The sequence below is a fragment of the Lactuca saligna genome, chromosome 4, assembly GCF_052625555.1.
Source record: "Lactuca saligna cultivar CGN05327 chromosome 4, ASM5262555v1, whole genome shotgun sequence".
Lineage (NCBI taxonomy): Eukaryota > Viridiplantae > Streptophyta > Magnoliopsida > Asterales > Asteraceae > Lactuca > Lactuca saligna.
In genome coordinates this window covers 96,296,630-96,317,111 of record NC_136420.1, presented here as the reverse complement: position 1 = coordinate 96,317,111, position 20,482 = coordinate 96,296,630, and the positions used below count along the sequence as shown (strand labels likewise).

The 20,482-nt window shown below is 33.1% G+C and overlaps 1 protein-coding gene across 3 annotated transcripts in view; it reads right to left on the bottom strand.

The window, feature by feature from the left end:
• The window catches only part of LOC145042424 (beta-amyrin synthase 1-like), a 41,376-nt gene that overhangs the window by 9,928 nt on the left and 10,966 nt on the right, over positions 1-20,482 (bottom strand). For all 3 annotated transcript variants that reach the window (XM_078990838.1, XM_078990840.1, XM_078990841.1), the window contains 9 exons: positions 20,327-20,411; positions 20,042-20,208; positions 3,346-3,537; positions 3,024-3,257; positions 2,811-2,933; positions 2,523-2,621; positions 2,311-2,367; positions 2,171-2,217; positions 1,920-2,063 (listed from right to left, as the gene is read on the bottom strand). In XM_078990838.1, coding sequence (XP_078846964.1) covers positions 1,920-2,063; positions 2,171-2,217; positions 2,311-2,367; positions 2,523-2,621; positions 2,811-2,933; positions 3,024-3,257; positions 3,346-3,537; positions 20,042-20,208; positions 20,327-20,411 — 1,148 coding nt within the window. The remainder of the gene's footprint in view (positions 1-1,919; positions 2,064-2,170; positions 2,218-2,310; positions 2,368-2,522; positions 2,622-2,810; positions 2,934-3,023; positions 3,258-3,345; positions 3,538-20,041; positions 20,209-20,326; positions 20,412-20,482) is intronic.

Sequence of the window (20,482 nt, the reverse complement as noted above, 5' to 3'; positions counted from 1 at the left end):
TTTTTCCTATGTCAGTCTCCGGCGAGGAGAGAAACGAGAAGAAAAGGCCACTTGTTCACAGAAAACCAATCATACTTCAAAAAAAAATACTACCATCCCCTTCGATAGATATACAACTCTCTCCTCCATTCGCAATTCTTCGTGACGATGATTTGATGAAGTGAATGCAATATGCAGATTATGATTCTTTCTCTTATTAAATACAACTCAAATTGATCCGACCGGGTGTGGAGGAAAACTAGGGGAGAAACATAGGAAAAAGCTTAAAAAAGAGGAAGTAGATTGAAGCAAATACTAGAACATAAACGCCAATCATTTTCTCTGGTGCTTCCTCTGGTTGGTTTAAAGACGGAAATGCACCACCGATCATGGATGATGAATTGGGACTGTTGCATCAATTGCTACTCGAACAAGAGATATTAAATTTGACGAAACCAGAAATCGTTGTCTCATTTCTATTCCATCCTTCGCCATGAACCACCGACGTGGAAGAAGAAGCTGATTTGGATATGGAAATTCATAGGTTTGAAGTTTTTCCAGTATTTTAAGAGTGTTTGGATTTCATGCTTTTGACGTGAGCTTTCCTATAATGGTCACGGGAGGTTGATGTTCGAGAAGAAGGGGACAGTGATGGACTTGGTTGCATACACACTGGAAAATTTCAATTTTCAAGGTGGGAAACCGTAAGCCAATGGTCGAATAGTTAGGAAAGGGGGTTGCAATATAATTTGTTATTTTCTTTAGTTTGTATAGATTAAATGGGGTCCACAATAAAAAGCCAATTTTCTATGTTTAAGTAAATACTTTTAAAATACAATACATTGGTAAATAATTTTCTAAAACACTAGCCTCATGTACAAAACTCATAAAAACATAACATAATATTCTATTATAGTAACATGGAAACTAGGTAGTTTCAAAGTATCAAAATAGAGTTTAAATGCATTTCATGGGTTCAATATCGTATTAGTAGGTCTTGGTTTATTTAAGGAGTTAAGTCCCAAGTCGTATAGGTGTTGGTCGATTTACAAAAAGCATTAATGGAGTCCGACCATAGCACCTCAAGTCTTCGTGAGTACAGAAAGAGGTGAGAAAGAGAGTTATCGGTAGACGTAGTTGCTTTAAATGTTTTTAATTATGTTAGTTGTTCGGGTTTTTTAAAATGAAATTGTAGTGAGATCATTAAAACTAGCTTCTCATTGACAAAGTAACCAAATGGCCCAAAAAGTGAACGAAAATGGGATAACGCTCGTAGCACCGCTATAGCGGTGAATAGCACCGCTAATAGCGGTACCGCGAAATGAAAACGCTAAATTGAAAATAGCGGTTCTTGACCTCCGCAAAATGCTATAGCACCGCTATAGCGCAATTTGGTTATATATATATATATATATATATATATATATATATATATATATATATATATATATATATATATATATATATATAACATACTAAATAATTTTGTATCATATACACATTGTAATTGTCCAAGTTTCTTAAACTTCAACCCATAAATTGATATACACTTCTAAAATTTTCGTACTTTCACCATTATCTTCCTCTAACCTCTATACATCATTTTCATTTGCAACTATATTACATATAAACAACCATGTATTCGAGAAAAAATATGTGATATATGAGGATGATACTGTTGAAAATTTAAAAATCTTGTAAGTAAATCAAGTTATGGGTTGAAGTTTAAGAATCTTCTATAATTAAAATGAAAATATCATAAAAAAACAACATTGTGTGATGGGTTGGGTACCTAAGCTTATACATTGTTATAAGGTATTTTCATTTTTCCTCTCTTTCTCTACTTATATATATATATATATATATATATATATATATATATATATATATATATATATATATATATATATATATATATATCCACACAAAAGCATACGTACCATGATCCATTCGGCCATTGTGTATCTTCAAGAAATCGAACAGCATTAGAAATACATTTTGCAACTTCTTGAGTCCTATGATCAGGATATAACTTTTGAAACAATATCATTGCCTGTAACACCGACGATGTACACTCAACGTATCTAGTTCAAAATATTTTGTTAGTGTTCAGTGAAATTAATACAAAAGGAATCAATGTTATAAAAAAAATAGTAATCAAGATCAAATAGTTAATATAATGAGGTCTTACTGATATTCAATCATAATGTCTGCAAACATTTCAGAAGGATTGAGCATCTATTTACCATAGAAGACAACAAGAGATAAGTCTTGTATAACACTCTTAAAACTAAAACATAAAAGCTCTAACTTCGTAAAATAACTTAGTACCTCCAACCATTTTGGAGAGCCTGCAGGTTCCCACCCTGAAAAACCTCCATTTTTATACTGTACATGAGAAACAAAATTTATCTTTTTATTGGATATGCTTTATTTAATATATAAGCATATCAACGCTTTTAAATTTAAATTAGCATAATATTATTCCTTTGTTTCTAATAAGGAGTAATCCTTAGAAATTTTAAGAGGACTATATAGACGACCTGTAATGAAAGTAGTAAATTTATGGAGTCAAATAAATGCTCGGGTTTTATCTTATCTCCAACAATTTCTCGAGGTATCTTTTCCAAAAGGAGGCAACACTGAAATAGGAAAGAGGTTATTCATATGTTAATAACAAAATATGAGCATGATTATTTCATAAAATCCACTAATTTTTGAAATTAAAAAGTCAAGGTATCTAATATTATTCTTTTTAATGTGGTAAATAAATTAATTTTTTGAACAATATTGTTCATATGTAGAGATATCTTAAAAATATTAAAGTTTACCATTAACCCATGAGCCGTGCAATCTGAAAGTTGCCATCCATGATCTTGGTCAGAATAAGTCCAACCTCCTTTGGAAATGTGACGATACATGCTTTTGAAGTTGCCAGATGGGTTGTCTTTAATCTTAAAATTAAATTAATTATGAATCATTATATCATACCAATGTTTTTTTAACTTGTACCCAAAATCAATGAAGAATGAGTAGAAAAAGACCTGAGAATGTTTTATGAATTCATGTCCTTTCTCTAGTGTTGTTCCAGTTTCATCAACCATATTGCAATCTATTAATGCATGGATACTCAAAACAGAATCCCAAAGTTGGCTACCAAAACTTTGAACTGTCATGCCATCTTCTTGTACCCAAATCATATCACGGATTCTACTAAGATGCTTCTTGAAATAGTCCCCATTAGGATCCTCCACCCAACAAGCAAGCATACATAATGCCTACATAGATTGAGAATTAATAGGATGTGCCTACATAGGTTTATTTTTGTTTTCCATAGATATAAATATATATAATAATAATCAATACCTTTTCAACACAACCAATAGTAATGTAACGACTATTATCATCTTCATAATGAATGTGTTTCATTGTTGTTGTAAGCGCTTTTTCTCGAATCAAGTTCTTAAATGGCCAACGAGTTAGGATAGGTTCCACTGCTACATATATAGCGTCCCAAGCTAGATCTTGTAGCCAAGGGTGGGGATAATAAATGTCCTCCTACATATATCAACAAAAAAAAATACAATTTGTTAGCAAATTTCAAGTTTGTTTATCTTGGTTAACTTATCATGTTAACACTTGTTAACTAATTTTATTTTGGTTTGAAGGTATTCACATTGAGTACAATGTTTCTTTGTAAACATTAATAACAAACTTTGTAGTCCTATGGAATCTTTCCCATAAAATAGAATTATTTGATTGTTTGTTCCCTCTTTTTAGTACTTTATGTTGTTTCTATTAACTATATATAGCCCCTAAATTTATCAATTCAATCATGAGTTTTAGTTTTAAATAATTGTAATTCCTAAAACTAAAATGAGAGAAAGAGGTAGGAACAGTATGATCAAAACATAAAAGTGTGTATGGTTGAGAATAGTAATAGTAGTACGTTTGTTCAACTTTACATCCCAATATTTTATGGATTGCATAAGCATTGCAAAAAGTGGATGGAGAATTATCTATGGGCTAAATAACGTTGGGATTAGTTGAAGACGAAGTCGTTGTTGTTCCACAAGGAAGGGATATGAGAAAAGGAGAGGTAAAAGTAATTACAAATAAATAGTTTAAGGATAAGAAGTTCAAGAATTATATTTATCAAGCCATTGATAAAGAAATAATGAAAACATTTTTTTAATGATGAGGCCTCAAATAAAGTAGATATGAGAGTGTATAAATCATAAGTACAAGCTTTCAAACTATCTCTAATGTATTCTTTGTTCTTGATTTACACAAAAATTTACTTAGTATGTATCAACTTCAAGACAAATACATAACCATTCTTATTAATAGAAGGGTTTGAAAGTTATTTCATCCAAGATGATACATAATTATAAAAAGTGAAATGGAAACCAACAAGATGTATATTTTGAATACCAAACATTCTAAAAAATGAAGCATCATGTTTCAATGCCAATGATGAGGAAGCAAGTGATTTCTAGTATATAGGGCTTAGACATCTAAGTTATAAGAATTTCTCACTTATTTATATAGAAATATGGTTTGTAGATGGCTAAAAATAAAAAAACTACAAAAGTATGTTCTACCTACATAGTTGTAAAGTAAATTTGAGCACAAATTACAAACAAGATCATATGGATAAAAAAGACCACTACATTGGTAAATTCAAATTTATGTGGCTCAATTTCTCTAGAATCTCATGGAAATAAAATATACATGTTGACACTAATAGATGATGTAGTCAATACGTATGTGTTTACTTTCATACAGAAAATCGTGAAGAATTTTTAGCTTTAAAGTCATCAAAACTATGGTAGAAATGAAATATAGGTCATAATTGTATCGTTTAAGAACTGACAGGGGAGAATTTAATTCGTAAGAACTTTTAGCTTTCCACATTACGTATGACATAAATATATCTCATAACAAAATGAGGTAAATAAACACAAAAATAGTACAATTATGATACTGGACACTACTTTCTTGAAGAAAAAAGATACCCACAATACTATGACCAAAAGTAGCAACGTGGACCTACCATGTTATCATTAGAATCCCTATAACAATATTGAAAGATAAATGTCCATAAGGGAGTTTGCGTGGTATAAAATCCAATGTTCAACGTTATTTTTTGGTTTTTGGGTTGTTTGGGAAGTATGGATATTTTTGTTGAAAACATAGTTAAACTAGAAGCCAAAAGTCAAATATTAGTGATGATTGGATAAAATGAATAATCTAAAGGGTAGAAAATGATAAACACGATAAACATGAATATCACAATTAATTCATGATTTTGTATTTAAAAAAATATGGAATTGGGAAAGGACAACAAACAAAATGATAGATGTTACTCTTGATTGAGGATAGGTATAAAAAGAAATTGATGATGATAATCCAGCAATTAGTGAAATTAATGATGATGACATCCTTGAAAACAACACTAATGTTAGAGATATATCTCAAAAAGAATATAAAGAAGATGGAAATCTATCATCCAATAAAGAAACAACATGCCAACTGTCCAACAAAAGAGAAAGAAAAGCACATGTTTATCCTACGGATTAGTAGATCAAGAAAGGTATTTAAGTTGAAGAAGTACTAAATTTCTTAATGTTTATAACAAATGATTATCTAGTTTGTTATAATGATGAAATATTTCTAAAGAAATAGATAGATGCCATGAAAATAGAACTAGAAGCCATAGAAAAAAAATGAAACATGGCAGCTAGTGTAACCACCATATGGGGATAAATCATTTCCCAAAACCTAATTTAGTAGAATATAACACTATTTCATTACAAAGGGATTTGAGATAAGTCAGTTTGAGCACACCCTATTAATAAAAAAGGAGAAGAAAAAACTACTATATGTAAATATCTTTGTTGACGATCTTGTGTTTATCACTAACAATTTGTTAATGTTGCAAACTTTCAAAACTTCTATGAAAAAAGTAGTTTGAAATGTCGAATTTGGGATAAATGAAGTATTTCTTAGGAGTTGAAATTCATCAATATGATAAGGGAATTTAGATAAGTCAAAAGAAATATGTTAGAGAAATTATGGAAATATTTGGTTTAGGTGATTGCAATGGAGTTTAAAATCCAATGGTTCTTGATATTATCAAGCTGTCAAATAAAAAACCACTTGAGAAAGTGCATAAAACCATTTATTAACAAATATTAGGGAGTTTGATGTATATGATATCTAGATGCTTGATTTGATGTATAATTTATGCCTTATAAGCAGATTCATGCATAGTCGAAAGGAATCACACATGATGAAATATTAATGCTTGTAAAAGCACTTCATGTTATGTATTTATGCTAAATGGAGGAACTGTATCCTATGCCTCTAAGAAGCAACATGTGGTAACTCTTGTTGAGTTATGAAGTTTAATTCTCCCTTTCCCTTTGAACTCTTTGTCCTTACTACAACATAACACTTAAAGCTAAGCATGGATTCAATTGTCACACTGAAGACTTAAAGCAAAGGTAGGTACAAGAGAGATGGGGGTTACACAAATTGGAAGGAAACATATCTTGGAACATTTTTTTCTAATTTACTTTGTGGAACTTGTCCCACATTGGAAGTAAGAAAGAAAAAGCTCATCCTTATAAGTCTAAGCCTCATTAGCTTATCAATATGGATAAAGCATTGGGCTAAGATTGATGGGCTTGGTATGTGGTGTTGGACTTGCCTAATTGGACTCAAAATAGGCTAATATCAAGAGAAAATTTAATGGTCAGAAGATGGGACTTGGGGCTCTTGAGGTCTTCCTGATTAATTAAATATTTTTTTAAATTGCGAAATTAATGTTTATTTTTAATTACATTCGTAATTACTGAATGCCATGTATTATGGCAGTTATTTTTGGTTTTTGACAGTTTCCAATTGTCATAATGAACACGTATAAATACCTATTTTCAGTCATTTGTGGAAGGTTATAGAAATCTATCACACCACAAATTCTCGGGTAAATTTGTTTTTTCTGAAGTTGAAGGGCACATAGAAATTTTAGACAGATTCAAGATCACTTCTTGGATTGATTGTTTTATCCTCTAGACAGATCCATATCAGGGAAATTTCTGTCTTAGAACACTACAATTTGTAAGCCTCAATCTACATAATTTCGTATTTGCATTTCTGTTGGAAACATCAACATTTAAGTATGTTTTCTGATTATGATTTTTGTATATAAATTTGATTTAATTGTGTCTGTTTGTTAGATTTTGTGTTTTGATTAATTTTTTCATAGCAATCTAAGACAAAAATCAAAAAGTGAAGAATGGATCAAATTTCCATCATCAAAACACATGTGGAAAGGCTTGAGAAGTTCAAAGGCTCAGATTTTCGGAGATGGCAACAAAAGATGTTTTATCTAACAACTCTTCATGTTTCTAATGTTCTCACTGATGATTCTCCCTCTTCTCCTACTGGTGTAACCATTACAGAAGGAACAAAACCACTCACTGCAACCTAATTGGCAGAACATCAAAGGGTTGTGGAAACCTGGAACAAAAATAAGTGTAATTGCAGAAATTATATTATGAATGCCTCGGATGATTCCCACTATGATATCTACTCTACCATGACTACTGCAAAAGAGATGTGGGAATCATTGGAAAAGAATTACAAAATAGAAGTGTCATGTTCCAAGAAATTCGTGATTGGAAAGTTCATAAATTTCAAGATGGTGGATACCAAACCTGTCCTCAAGCAAGTGGAGTAACTTCAAGTTATTGCACATGATCTTGAAGTTGAAGGTATGGGAATTAACTAAAATTTTATCATTGCTTCAATCATTGAAAAACTTCCTCCTTCTTGGAAGAATTTAAAACTATATCTTAAGCACTTAACTGATGATATGAGTTTTGAGCAACTTGTGTTGAGAATTCGCGTGGAAGAAGATTAAAAATTGAATGAGAAGGCAGATGCAAATTCCTTGGAACCAAGTACAAACTTTTTTGGAGAAGCAAGTACTTCAAGGACAAAGCACAACAATAAGAAAGGGAAGCAAGGCTCCAAAAACTCTTCCAAAAATGGCAAAAATCATGGCCCAAATACGAAGAATTTCAAGAAGAATTCTGGTCCATGCTATGTCTGTGGAAAAACTGGACACAAGGCTAAAAATTACAGATTTAGGAGGGGTCAAGGATGAAACAATGGAAACAATGGTAGTAATTCTGGTGGAGGAACTTCTAGTCAAACGAACATGGTTAAATCACCAAATCAGTTTGTTGTTGTGATTCTAACCAACATGGTTAGCAATTGTGTGGATTAGTGGATTGATACTAGAGCCACAAGGTACATTTGCAACTCCCGAACCATGTTCTCTACATACTAAAAAATCTCTAATTTTGAACCAAGGTTTATGGGTAATGGCTCTACTGCAAAAATTAAAGGAAAGGGAAAAGTGAAGCTACAACTGACTTCTAAAAAAGAACTTGTTTTATGTGATGTATTGCATGTTCTTGAAATTACTAAGAATCTAATTTCTGGTCCTATTCTTAGTAACAAAGGATTCAAACTTGTATTTGATTATGATAAGTTTGTTCTCACCAAGGGTGGGATGTATGTTAGAAAGGGATACCTTAGTGAGGGTCTCTTCAAAGTTAGTGTCTTACCTTTGTACTATGGTGTTGAAACACCAAACAATGATGTAACCAATCTTCATGCTAATGTAATAATGGGCACTACTAGTCCCTTTTCTATGTATATGCATGATCCTTCATTTTTGTGGCATTCTCGATTGGGACATGTTAGCTTTTGTTCTATTCAAAGAATGGCAAAACTTGGCATGTTACCAAAATGTTCATTAGATAAAAATATGAAATGTGAGGTTTGTGTAGAATCTAAATTTTCACAACATCCTCACAAATCAACTGAAAAATCTAATGAAATACTTGGCTTAATCCACTCTGATTTATGTGATTTTAGAGCAACACCTACAAGAGGAGGAAAGAATTATTATATATCTTTTATTGATGATTATAACAAGTATTACTATATTTATTTATTAAATACCAAGGATGAAGCCTTGAATTCTTATAAGAATTACAAGGATGAAGTTGAAAATTAACTTGACAAAAAGATCAAAATTCTAATGTCTGATCGAGGAGGAGAATATGAATCCAAAGACTTTGTTGAATTTTGTTCTTTAAATGGTACTATACATTAAACAATTGCTCCATATACTCATCAACAAAATTGAGTGGCAGAAAGAAAGAATAGAACATTTAAAAACATGATTAATTTAATGTTAATTACTTCTGGAGCACCACATAATCTGTGGGGAGAAGCATGTCTTGCAGAAAATTCAATTCTTAATAGAATTCCTCATAAAAAGAGTGATAAATTACCCGATCATCTGTAGAAAAGGGAGGTTACCCTCTTACAAGAGGATGAAAGTGTGGGGTTTCCTTGCTAAGATACAAGTACCTTTTCCCTTGAGGACTAAACTTGGACCAAAAACCATAGATTGCATATATCTTGGCTCTACCATGAATAGTGCAGCCTATAGGTTTCTTGTTTATAAATCACATGTTAATGATATCTATAACCAAATCATCATGGAATCAAAAGAGGCTGAATTCTTTGAAAATATTTTTCCTTTTAAGGATAAAGGGAAAAAGGTTGCCTACTCTAGGGAAAGACCTCTAGATGATGGACTTAATTAAACCATTCTTGACAAAAGTTTGTAGTCAAATGAAGAGAGTTCTTCAAAGGTTCAAGAAGAACTTAGAACCTAGAAGAAGAAAACGTGGCAAAATAGCCAATGATTTTGAACCTGATTACATGACCTATGTAGTGAATAAAGAACCACAAACTTACAAGGATGTTATGGATTCTTCTGAAGCTCCATTTTGGAAAGAGACAATCAAAAGTGAGATTGGCTCCATTATGCAAAATAACACTTGCAAATTGGTAGATTTGCCACCTAGGAAAAACCCAATTGGGCACAAATGGATATTCAAGAAGAAGTTTAGATCTGATGGTACCGTTGAGAAGTACAAAGCTCGGTTAGTAGCTAAAGGGTGTCGTCGAAAGGAAGGTCAAGACTTCTTTAACACCTACTCAATTGTTACAACAATTACATCAATTCATACATTAGTAGCAATTGCAGCCATTCACAATTTGGAAATACACCAAATGGATGTGAAAACTGCTTTCTTGTATGGTGAACTAGATGAAGATATATATATATATATATATATATATATATATATATATATATATATATATATATATATATGAATCAGCCTAAAGGGTTTGTAGTTATAGGTCAAGAAAACAAAGTTTGTAAGTTAGTTAGATCACTTTATGGACTTAAACTGGCTCCCAAGTAATGTCATGATAATGTTGACAACACATTACTCTCTAATGGATTTAGAATTAATGAATGTGATCGATGTGTTTATTCCAAATAGTACAAGAATGCTTGTGTCATCATATGCTTATATGTGGATGCTATGCTTATAATGGGTACTTGTTTGGATGTGATCAATCAAAACAAGAAAATGCTACACTCCTCCTTTTCCATGAAGGACTTGGGAGTAGTAGATGTGATCCTTGGTGTAAGAGTTCAAAGAAGACCAGATGGATATACTCTTACTCAGTCTCATTATATTGAAAGTTTACTCAAGAAGTTTGGACATTATGATGATAAGCCCATAGTCACCCCTTTTGATCCTTCAAGTCATCTTAAGAAGAATAAAGGTGATAGTGTAGCTCAGTTAGAATATACTCAAGTTCTTGGTAGCTTAATGTATATTATGAATTGTACTAGACCGTACTTGGCATACAGTGTAAGTAGACTGAGCCGTTACTCCCACAATCCTGGGAAAGATCATTAGTATGAATTAGTCAGAGTGCTTAGATATTGAAAGCATACAATGAAGTATGGATTGCATTACACGAGATATCCTATTATTCTTGAAGGATATTGTGATGAAAATTGGATTTCCAATACTTATGAGGCAAAATCCACAATTGGATATATGTTCACTATTGGTGGAGCCGCTATCTCTTGGAAATCATCTAAGAAAAATGTGAATACTCGCTCTATGGTGGAAGTAGAGTTTGTTGTTTTAGATAAAGCTATTGAAGAAGCTAAATGGCTTAAAAGCTTCCTATAAGGTATTCCTGTGTGGCCTAAACCTGTTACTGTCATTGGTATACATTGTGATAGCATCGCTGCTCTTTCCAGAGCACAAAGTAAGATATACAACTGAAATTCAAGACACAATAGGTGCATAAACATTACAATAAGTGGATTGCTGAAGAATGGAATAATTTCCATTAGTTACATAAAGTCAAAGGAAAATATAGTTGATCCTTTGATAAAAGGCCTTATCAGAGTGCAAGTTCTCTTCACATCGAGGGGAATGGGCTTAAAGACAACACCATGAGTCACCACCTGGCAGAAACCTAACCTAGCAACATTGGAGATCCCATGGTCTAGGTTCAATGGGATAACTAGTTGGGGAAGATTCAAAGAAGCACTAACACAAAGGTATGCTCACTCTTATGATATTTATTTTATGTTTTCAGTTGGTGATATAGGGATGAATTCTTTATTCTTAATAATATTGATAGTTTTTATAGTGGAATAGTACGAATTATTCCAGATTAGCATTACCTATGTGAGATGGATGTGAGGTCGCATCTTTAGGAGCTGATATGGATAAGCTCTCTAAAAGTCTCATGAAGAAAGGATTGTTCACGACCGAAATGAACACAACGGTGAGAAATTATCTATGTTTAGATATGTTATGTGTGATATTTCTTGTTTTGATGCTACTATAAAAAGTGGTTAGTTCAAGACTCTAGTTCACTACCCACACAGTAGATCCAAGTAGTACTCACTATGAAAGCTTCGAGTTTTACAACATGTATTCAAATGCGTGTCATATCTTACTTCCCTTATTTGATATCTTACTTCCCTTATTTGAGTATCAATGTTCTCTTATTTTCTATTCAAATGTAGGGTATTTTTAGAGTTTGAATAGAAAATGTGGGGTATTGTTGGAACTTTATTTACTAATTTACTTTGTGGGACTTGTCCCACATTGGAAGCGAGAAAGAAAAAGCTCCTCCTTATAAGTCTAAGCCTCATTAGTTTATCAATATGGATAAAACATTGGGCTAAGATTGATGTGTTTGGTTTGTGGTGTTGGACTAGCCTAATTGGACTCAAAATAAGATAATATCAAGAGAATATTTAATGGTCAAAAGATGGGCCTTGGGTCTTGGGGCTCTTGAGGTCTTTCTGATTCATTAAAAATATTTTTTAATTACGAGATTAATTTTTATTTTTAATTACATTCATAATTACTGAATGACAGGTATTATGGTAGTTATTTTTGGTTTTTGACAGTTTCATAATGAATACCTATAAATACATGTTTCAGTCATTTGTGGAAGGTTACAAAAATCATATCACACCACAAATTCTCTTGCAAATTCGTTTTTTCTAAAGATGAAGGGAACATAGAAATTTTCGACAGATTCAAGATCACTTCTTGGATTGATTGTTGTATCCTCTAGACAGATCCCTACCAGGGAAATTTCTATCTTAGGACACTACAATATGCTAGCCTCAATCTACAGAATTTTGTATTTGTGTTTCTGTTGTAAACATCAACATTCAAGTATGTTTTTTGATGATGATTCTTGTATATAAATTTGATTTAATTGTGTCTTTTTGTTAGATTTCATGTTTTGATTACTTTTGTCACAACAACATATTGGTTGATTGACCTACAAGTGGATGATTGTTGAGTTGTGGAGTTTAACTCTACAGAGATCAAGCATAGGGTTAAGATTATATACCATGATCCAAGGCTTATAGAGAATTTTTTTGGAACAAAGGCTTCAACCAAGAGATAGGTATCAAGGAGAAGTTGTCAATACAATCTTCGACTAAGACAAAAGGTGTAAGATGAAGTTTATAGTGAGAGAGAAGCTGATTGGAAAAGGTTGTTGAATATTTCTCCTGAATAAAGCTTCAGGATCAAGGATATGAGAAATATGTGAATCACAACCATGAAGTAGAGCTCTAGCTTACAACCAAAGTATGAAGACTTGGTAGCGAACCCAAACACGAAAGCACATCTTTACCTTTGGTGATCAGAATCAACCCCACTATTTGGACTTCAATTTGGCCTCATAACGTGGGAACTAATTATTCCATCATGAACCAATATATGTATGTGATGTAATAGGCCTATAGGCCTTGATTCATAATAAATTAGGTCAAATGTCTTTTATAAGTAAAACTCTTTGTATTAATTGTAATTATAATGCAGAAAATGTATCCTCAAGATTATCAATAATTTTTTTTATCTTGTTTATTTATGGATGTAGATTGGTTACTATATTTAATTTAACCATGTTAAATCCTTATGTTCCTTATTATTCTTCACATTTTTATTATCACGTTTTTGTTTTTCAAATCCTTAATCCTAACAAGTCTATCTACTATAGAGGCATAATACATGGCTATAGCCTTTTATGCAAGCCAGTGTGTTTGGATGCAATAATTTATCAAGAATATTGGAAGTTCATAAGCCAAAGGAGCTAACGTATCAAATGATAATATTTCTACTATAAAGCTTACAAAATCGTATTCTCCATGGAGTGGCGAGTCTAGAACGTAAAACTACATGATTCACAATTTAAATGAAACCGATAGAAAAAAATGAAACAATACTAGTTGCGGTTTCGGGTCGAATCGTATAAACAAAAGAAGATTTAAAGTTCTTACAACTGTATCCAACGAGGTCTTATATTTTGATATATTTTTAAAATTATATCATTACTAATGACAGAGGGGTGAATGACGACTGCCAATGGTGGTACCGATGCACCTGAAGGTGATGTTGATTTGCAATTGAGATGGTCAACGGGCTTATGAGTGATGCCTAATGGTGATCGCTCGATAAGTGTCAGGTTTGGATAGAAAATGTCATTTTGCCCTCGTACGATTATTATTTTAATTTTCTTTTTTAATTCAAGTTGTATTAGATTATTTATATTGGATTGGACTGTTAAAATATAAAGTATGAACTATAAAAATACATGTATTTGAGTTGTCTAAAATACTCAGGTAGTTTACTAAAATTATTTAAGGTAGGTCAATAATTTTAATTGTATATGCATTGTTATAAAATTAATATATATATATATATATATATATATATATATATATATATATATATATATAGGTGGGTCAAGACTTCAACATAGCCGTGCCACTATCTCCATGGAAGAAGGAAGCATATTGATGTGATATTTAATCTCTTGAGAGATCTTACAAATAGTGAAGTTTTTACTATAGAGCATTTGCATAGGATCAGCTTGAAGATATAATGACTAAGCAACTAAAATTAGATTAATTTGTGAAGCTAATGAGACTACTTGGAGTTCAAAGTGTTGAGTACATCAAATGCCATAAGCATGTTTTATTTAAGGGGGGAGTTGTTAATTATTGCACGTGTAGGTTTCTTTGAGTGTTACCTTGTTACCATTAATAATAGACTTTCTAGTCCTCAGAAAGATTTCTTTTAAGTTAGAATTAGTTAGTTGTAAGTTCCTTCTTTCTAGTACCTTATGTTCTTTGTATTGGCTATATCTATAGCCTACAAATCTATCAATTTAATCGTGAGTTTTAGTTTCACAAATTCAAACGAATGGAATATATGTTTCTTTTGATATAATGTATCAAGATCTAATGTTGAGAGGTGAATTTTTTTTATCATGTAGAGTACGAGAGTGTGAGCAAATTGTTGGTGATTTGTTATCATCAATGTTATTTAAGTATAATGAGATTATTTTGTTGACGAAAAGTGATATTGATAAATATTAAATTAGGAATGAAGATGTGGAGTACACACTTGTTTAAGTTTGATCAAGTATCAAAGTACATTGTCATTTAGGGGCGAAACCCCTGAACAAACGTGGGTCCGGGGGCAGTGCCCCTGGGAGCAGGGTCCAAGGGGTGGCAGCCCCTGGCGGGGTCCAAGGGACAGAGCCCCTGGCTAGGATCGAAATCCGGTTTTTTAGAGAATTGACCCATTTTGATTTTTATTCAAAATACCCGTTTTTTGACCATTTTGGTGGTTTTGTGACAGTTTTAAACTGTCATACGACAATTTTCAAACAATGATCTAAATTCCGTTTTGGTATGTTTTTCTGGTACTCACGAAAATATACCCTCTCATTCTCTTTCTTTTTCTCTGGTTTTTCTGAGTTTTATCCAATTGGGATTTGGGAGTACCACCCAAATACTTCGATTTAAAAGTAATAATCACGATTCCCAGGTTTCCAAGTGCCATTAAACTCATATTTCTAACACAAATCAATATGATTGTGCCGATAACTTTGTTCTTTTGTGAGACTATATATTAGCTTAGCCCATTACATTACTTCTCAACCCATGTCCATCTCAGTATGTATATATGTGTTATGTATGATCATTATTCAAGGGAATGAGAAGATAAAAATTATGATGGTATCGTAGCAAATATGATAAACCTTCCTTTTCCACTCATAAAATCTATTATTACTATTTGACCCTTCACTCTCTCCTCAACTCTATCCCAATGTATTTAACATTAGGGATGTCAAATATTATATCTCTCTCCTTCTTGATCTTAACTGGATCAACTATGATGTGTGGAGGGAACTTTTCTCGATTCACTATATTGAATTTGACGTTACCAATCACTTAAATAACAACTACAAAGAGCCTTCTTGATCTTAACAGGACCATCTCCCAATCTTTTCTTCAAATGATTTCTAAGAAGGATTTGTTGGCTCGTAATGTGTGGGTGAGTCTTAAAAACCTCTTCCCAGTGAACAAATACGTGAAACCAATGGAGATCAATCTATCACCGACTACTTCACCAACATCAAAACCAATGCGACCTACTTGAAAACATCAGATCGTCGATGCTGAACAAAAATCTAGTGATCTACGCAATCAATGTTCGCTCCTCAAGGTTTGATTATGTTGCTAGAAGAATTAGACTCAAATCGCCCCTCCTACTTTTCACGTTACTCATGCCTCCTATCCATCTTTCTCTTCATTAGTAATATTCTTTAAACTAGCGACAATAATTTCCATGGACAAGGACGGTGGAATGACCGTCAAAAGTAGCCAAACCTCCAACGACAGCAAGGAATGCCACCACCTCAGTATGGGTATTTATCCTAGTGGTCGACTCGACCTATTGCTGACATGCTGACCCAACTCCAATCTAGCCACTAACCACCTTCAATATTGGTTATCAGGCTCACATGGTTGCTATCACACAATCCAATGCTATGGCCCAAATATCGCTAGTGGCCTAATCATATCTATGGGTCAATAACAATGAACACCCCACCTATCTCCATCACTTGTACAACTCTTTTTCATCAAATAACCCCAAAAATATTGCCTGGATTATTGATGTATGAGAAACCGATTATGTTCATACGAATAGAGATACATTTCAAATTTTGTCTAAAATTCATGATCCAAGTTATGTTTATGTTGCTAATGGGTATCGAATTCTTGTAAGCATAACCGAACACAAGGACATTCCTATAAAAAATACACACGACACTCTTCACCTCGATAATAATCTCATTACACCCAACATTAAAAAAAATATGTTATTGTATCGACGATTTTACTATTAAGAATTAGCAGATCCAACAAACATTAATCTGATGTGACAGCAAAGGACAAATTTATGATCATGCTCCTCTTATCCTCAATTCAATATCTTTGGCACCAATGGCTCGGTCATCCCGGCGATCAAGTGTATACATTCTCATTTCAAATAGTTTTATTTAATGTAATAACGACAATACCAATGTAATTTGCTAGTCAACTTGGAAAACACATTCATTTTTCGTTTAATTATCTGTCTTTCATGTTTCTAGTGATTTTAAATTGTACACTCTGCTATTCAAACTTCCCTAACTTCTAGTTTGAATGGTTTACAATATTATGTCATCCTTTTTTAGATCACTTCACCCACTTTTTATTCCTATTTTTATTGTTAAAAATCAATCCAGATGTTCAATTCAATCTTCCCAAAGTGATAAAGGGGGGAGTACAACAGCAAACTATTTCATGGTTATTTTCCAACTCATGGAATCCAATTTCAATTCTAGTGTCCCTACTGAGGCAAGTGGTACAAGTGTTGATGCATGGATTGATGATGTCAACACTAGTAGGATTGGAACAAAGATAACATCAGCACTAAATCTGCCAAAGTGATCCAAAAGCTCAGAATTGGACGAAATTCGCGCACAACATGTAAAACGTGTCAATTAAGAAAAATCATCACTTCGCCATGACATCTGGTGTCTTCTGGCTATCCATGATCGTTTAGGGCCTCAAAACGCGTTTTTTCCGTTTATTCTAATTATGAAAACTTTTTGTTTTGAGTTTTGGTTTAGATAAATGATTGCAAATTTTTTCCCTCATCAATTACAATCTTTTAGGGTTAAGAAGTTGTGCTTATCTGATCCTCCTTATAAGGATCTCCTTTATTCATTGTTTGAGGACGTTTTTTGTATTAATAACTAATAAAATAATCCAGCTTTGGAGTCATCTTTGTTCTTTGTGTTCCTATTGTTTGTAATTGGCCATTCAATCCGATTGTATGGCATCACCTGCACTTTCCAACAAAATAGAAGATACAAATGCATGCTTCAAACATTAAACAATATGGTTCAAATTTCAAAGCTTCTCTTTCACTCTCACCTCCCAACAACTTTTTGGAATGAAGGATTCAACAAGGCAACCCATTTTCTCATTATCCTTCCCTCATCTGTGATAAACAACAACACACCTTACTTTTGCTTAATAAAAAATCATCCAACTTACTCTTATCTACGAGTATTTAGTTTTCTATGTTTCTCTCACCTCACCACCTCTCACTAATTTCAACCATGTTCAACGCCCTGCAAATTCCTAGGATATCCACCCTTCACCACAACTACCAATGTCTTGACCTATCCACCTAAAAAGTCATTGTATCTCTTCATGTCATATTCGACGAGCCAATATTCCTGTATGACTCCATATTCATAATAAACCCCTAATCCTAGGACTTCTAGGATGATATCCATGATTAGTCAATAATCATGTGACAATAATTAACAACTCCTTGACCCTTCATCGTTTTCTACCACTCGTTGTTGATGCTCAACAACCGATCACTCCTTCCATTTCTCTCACTGAAATAATCCATATTCCCACTATCGGTTAACATCGAACACCACCATGCCCATTCTGCTCCTCCCATCATCCACCAAAAATAACACATCACGCCACAATCACCCACATATATATTCCTAATCCAAAAGCGTTTTTACCAAACCTCAAAATTATTTCAACATCAACACCTACTCTCTCTCTTACCCATCACATGCTCGTACTTATAGGACTTAAAAGACCTACACTAACATAAAACAGTAACTGAATAATTCTAGGCTCGTATTTCTAATGGTACATGGGTGATTGTTTCCTAATCCCATGGAGCTGATATGGTGAGATAAATGTGGTTTTTCAAAAATAATAATAATAATCAATAGAGATAGTTCACTTACCCTCTACAAAGTAAGGCTTGTTGTGAACATCCAAATTTAACAACAAGGCAACTATGATGAGACCTTCGGTAAAATAGTCAAACTAGTTACCATTTGCATGCTTCTCGCTCTTGTGGTATCCCAACATTCATCTACCCATCAAATTGATGTGATGAATTCCTTTCTGACTACCACAATCAAGAAAAGGTTTACATGCATCAACCCCTTGCATCTAGACATATAATTTCCCAATCATGTGTGTCACCTTCAACATTCCTTATATAGCCTTAAACATGGCCCGCATTCCAGTGCCCATAATTTGATGAGCATGATGCACGACTTGAGTTTCAACATAGTCATAATCACTCATCTCTCTTCATCTATCACTGCCCTCAAGCTACAAATTACATGCTCTTATGCATGTATGTCATTATTCTTATTTTTTCCTCCACTGATCTACTTTAACACATAGATTGGTCAAAAATTATAGATGATAAATATCGAGGATATGAGCTATATTTTGGGTATCTACGTTGTTCACCTACCATGTGGCCTTTTCTTATCTCAACCAAAATATGCCACTGAATTTCTGGGAATGTGCTAACTTGATGAATTTCAACCCATTGATAATACCATTAAGGTTATTCATAAAATTGATGCATGTAGTACTCCGGTAGCACATCCTACACTATTTTTCAATCTAGTCGGGCGTTAAAGTACTTAACATTCATGAGACCTAGCATATATATTGTTGTCCACAGACCTATCTATTTATGCATGATCCATGGGGCCATACTTACATGATCTCAAACATATTCTTGATGCATATGGGGTACTAATGGATCGCATGTTATGTTTACATGCTTCACCATCTACTTGCCTTATTGCATATTCGAATGCCAAGCGGGGGGTTTCCATTTACCCGATGATCTACATAAGGCTACTATATACTTTTAAGGAAAACCTTGTATCTTGTTCGTCTAAATGCCAATGTGTTATTTCTTGTTTGAGTGGTGAGGCCAAATATTAGGGTCTAACTAATGTTATTGCTAAAACATGTAGGGTCTGTAACATACCATGTGAGCTTTGTCCTCTACCAGGCAAGGTGACTTTAGTATAATGTGAATATCATGGCATGTACATGTCCTCAAATCCATTTTGTCATCAAAGATCGAAGATCTAGATAGACATTCACTTCGCCAAAAATTAGGTCACCACAAGCGAATGTTCGTTTTTCTACTCATGTTAAAATTATGAAGGGGTGTTAGATTGCATATTAGCTTAGCCAATTTTATTAGTTTTCCACCCAGGTCCATCTTGGTATGTATATATGTGAAGTATATGTTCATTATTCAAAGGATAAAGATGATATACATTATCACTTTTTATTGGATATCAATGCATGTGTTGATTTATTATCGAGCCATCTAATAAGAACAATATATCAAATGTATACCTTTGCACAAGCATGTCTTACTTTTGTCCATTTGACTTCATGATATGGTATAGAATAAAGCTCTTTTCTCAACTGCAGAATTAGAGGAGTGATCGGACCAATAAATCTCTTCCCATATAAATAAGACATTGGCATATAAACCATCCGACAATAACACCATATGTTTCCTGGATATATATATCGCCAAATAAAGAAGTAAAACTCTCAGTAGTAAAAAGATTCCAACAGTTATAAATGAATTGAACCATGAACAATCAAAGGCATGAAAACTAGAAAGAGGGAAACCTGGAGAGAAGGGAAGAAATGATGGGAGAAGCCAAAACTCCGGAGGCATTGGATTGCTTCCTGACCACTCATATAGCCCAAGTATCTAAATTAAGTTAAAACATCAGTTTATCAACAATAGAAGGGATGATCGTGCCAAAAAGGCATAATATGTTG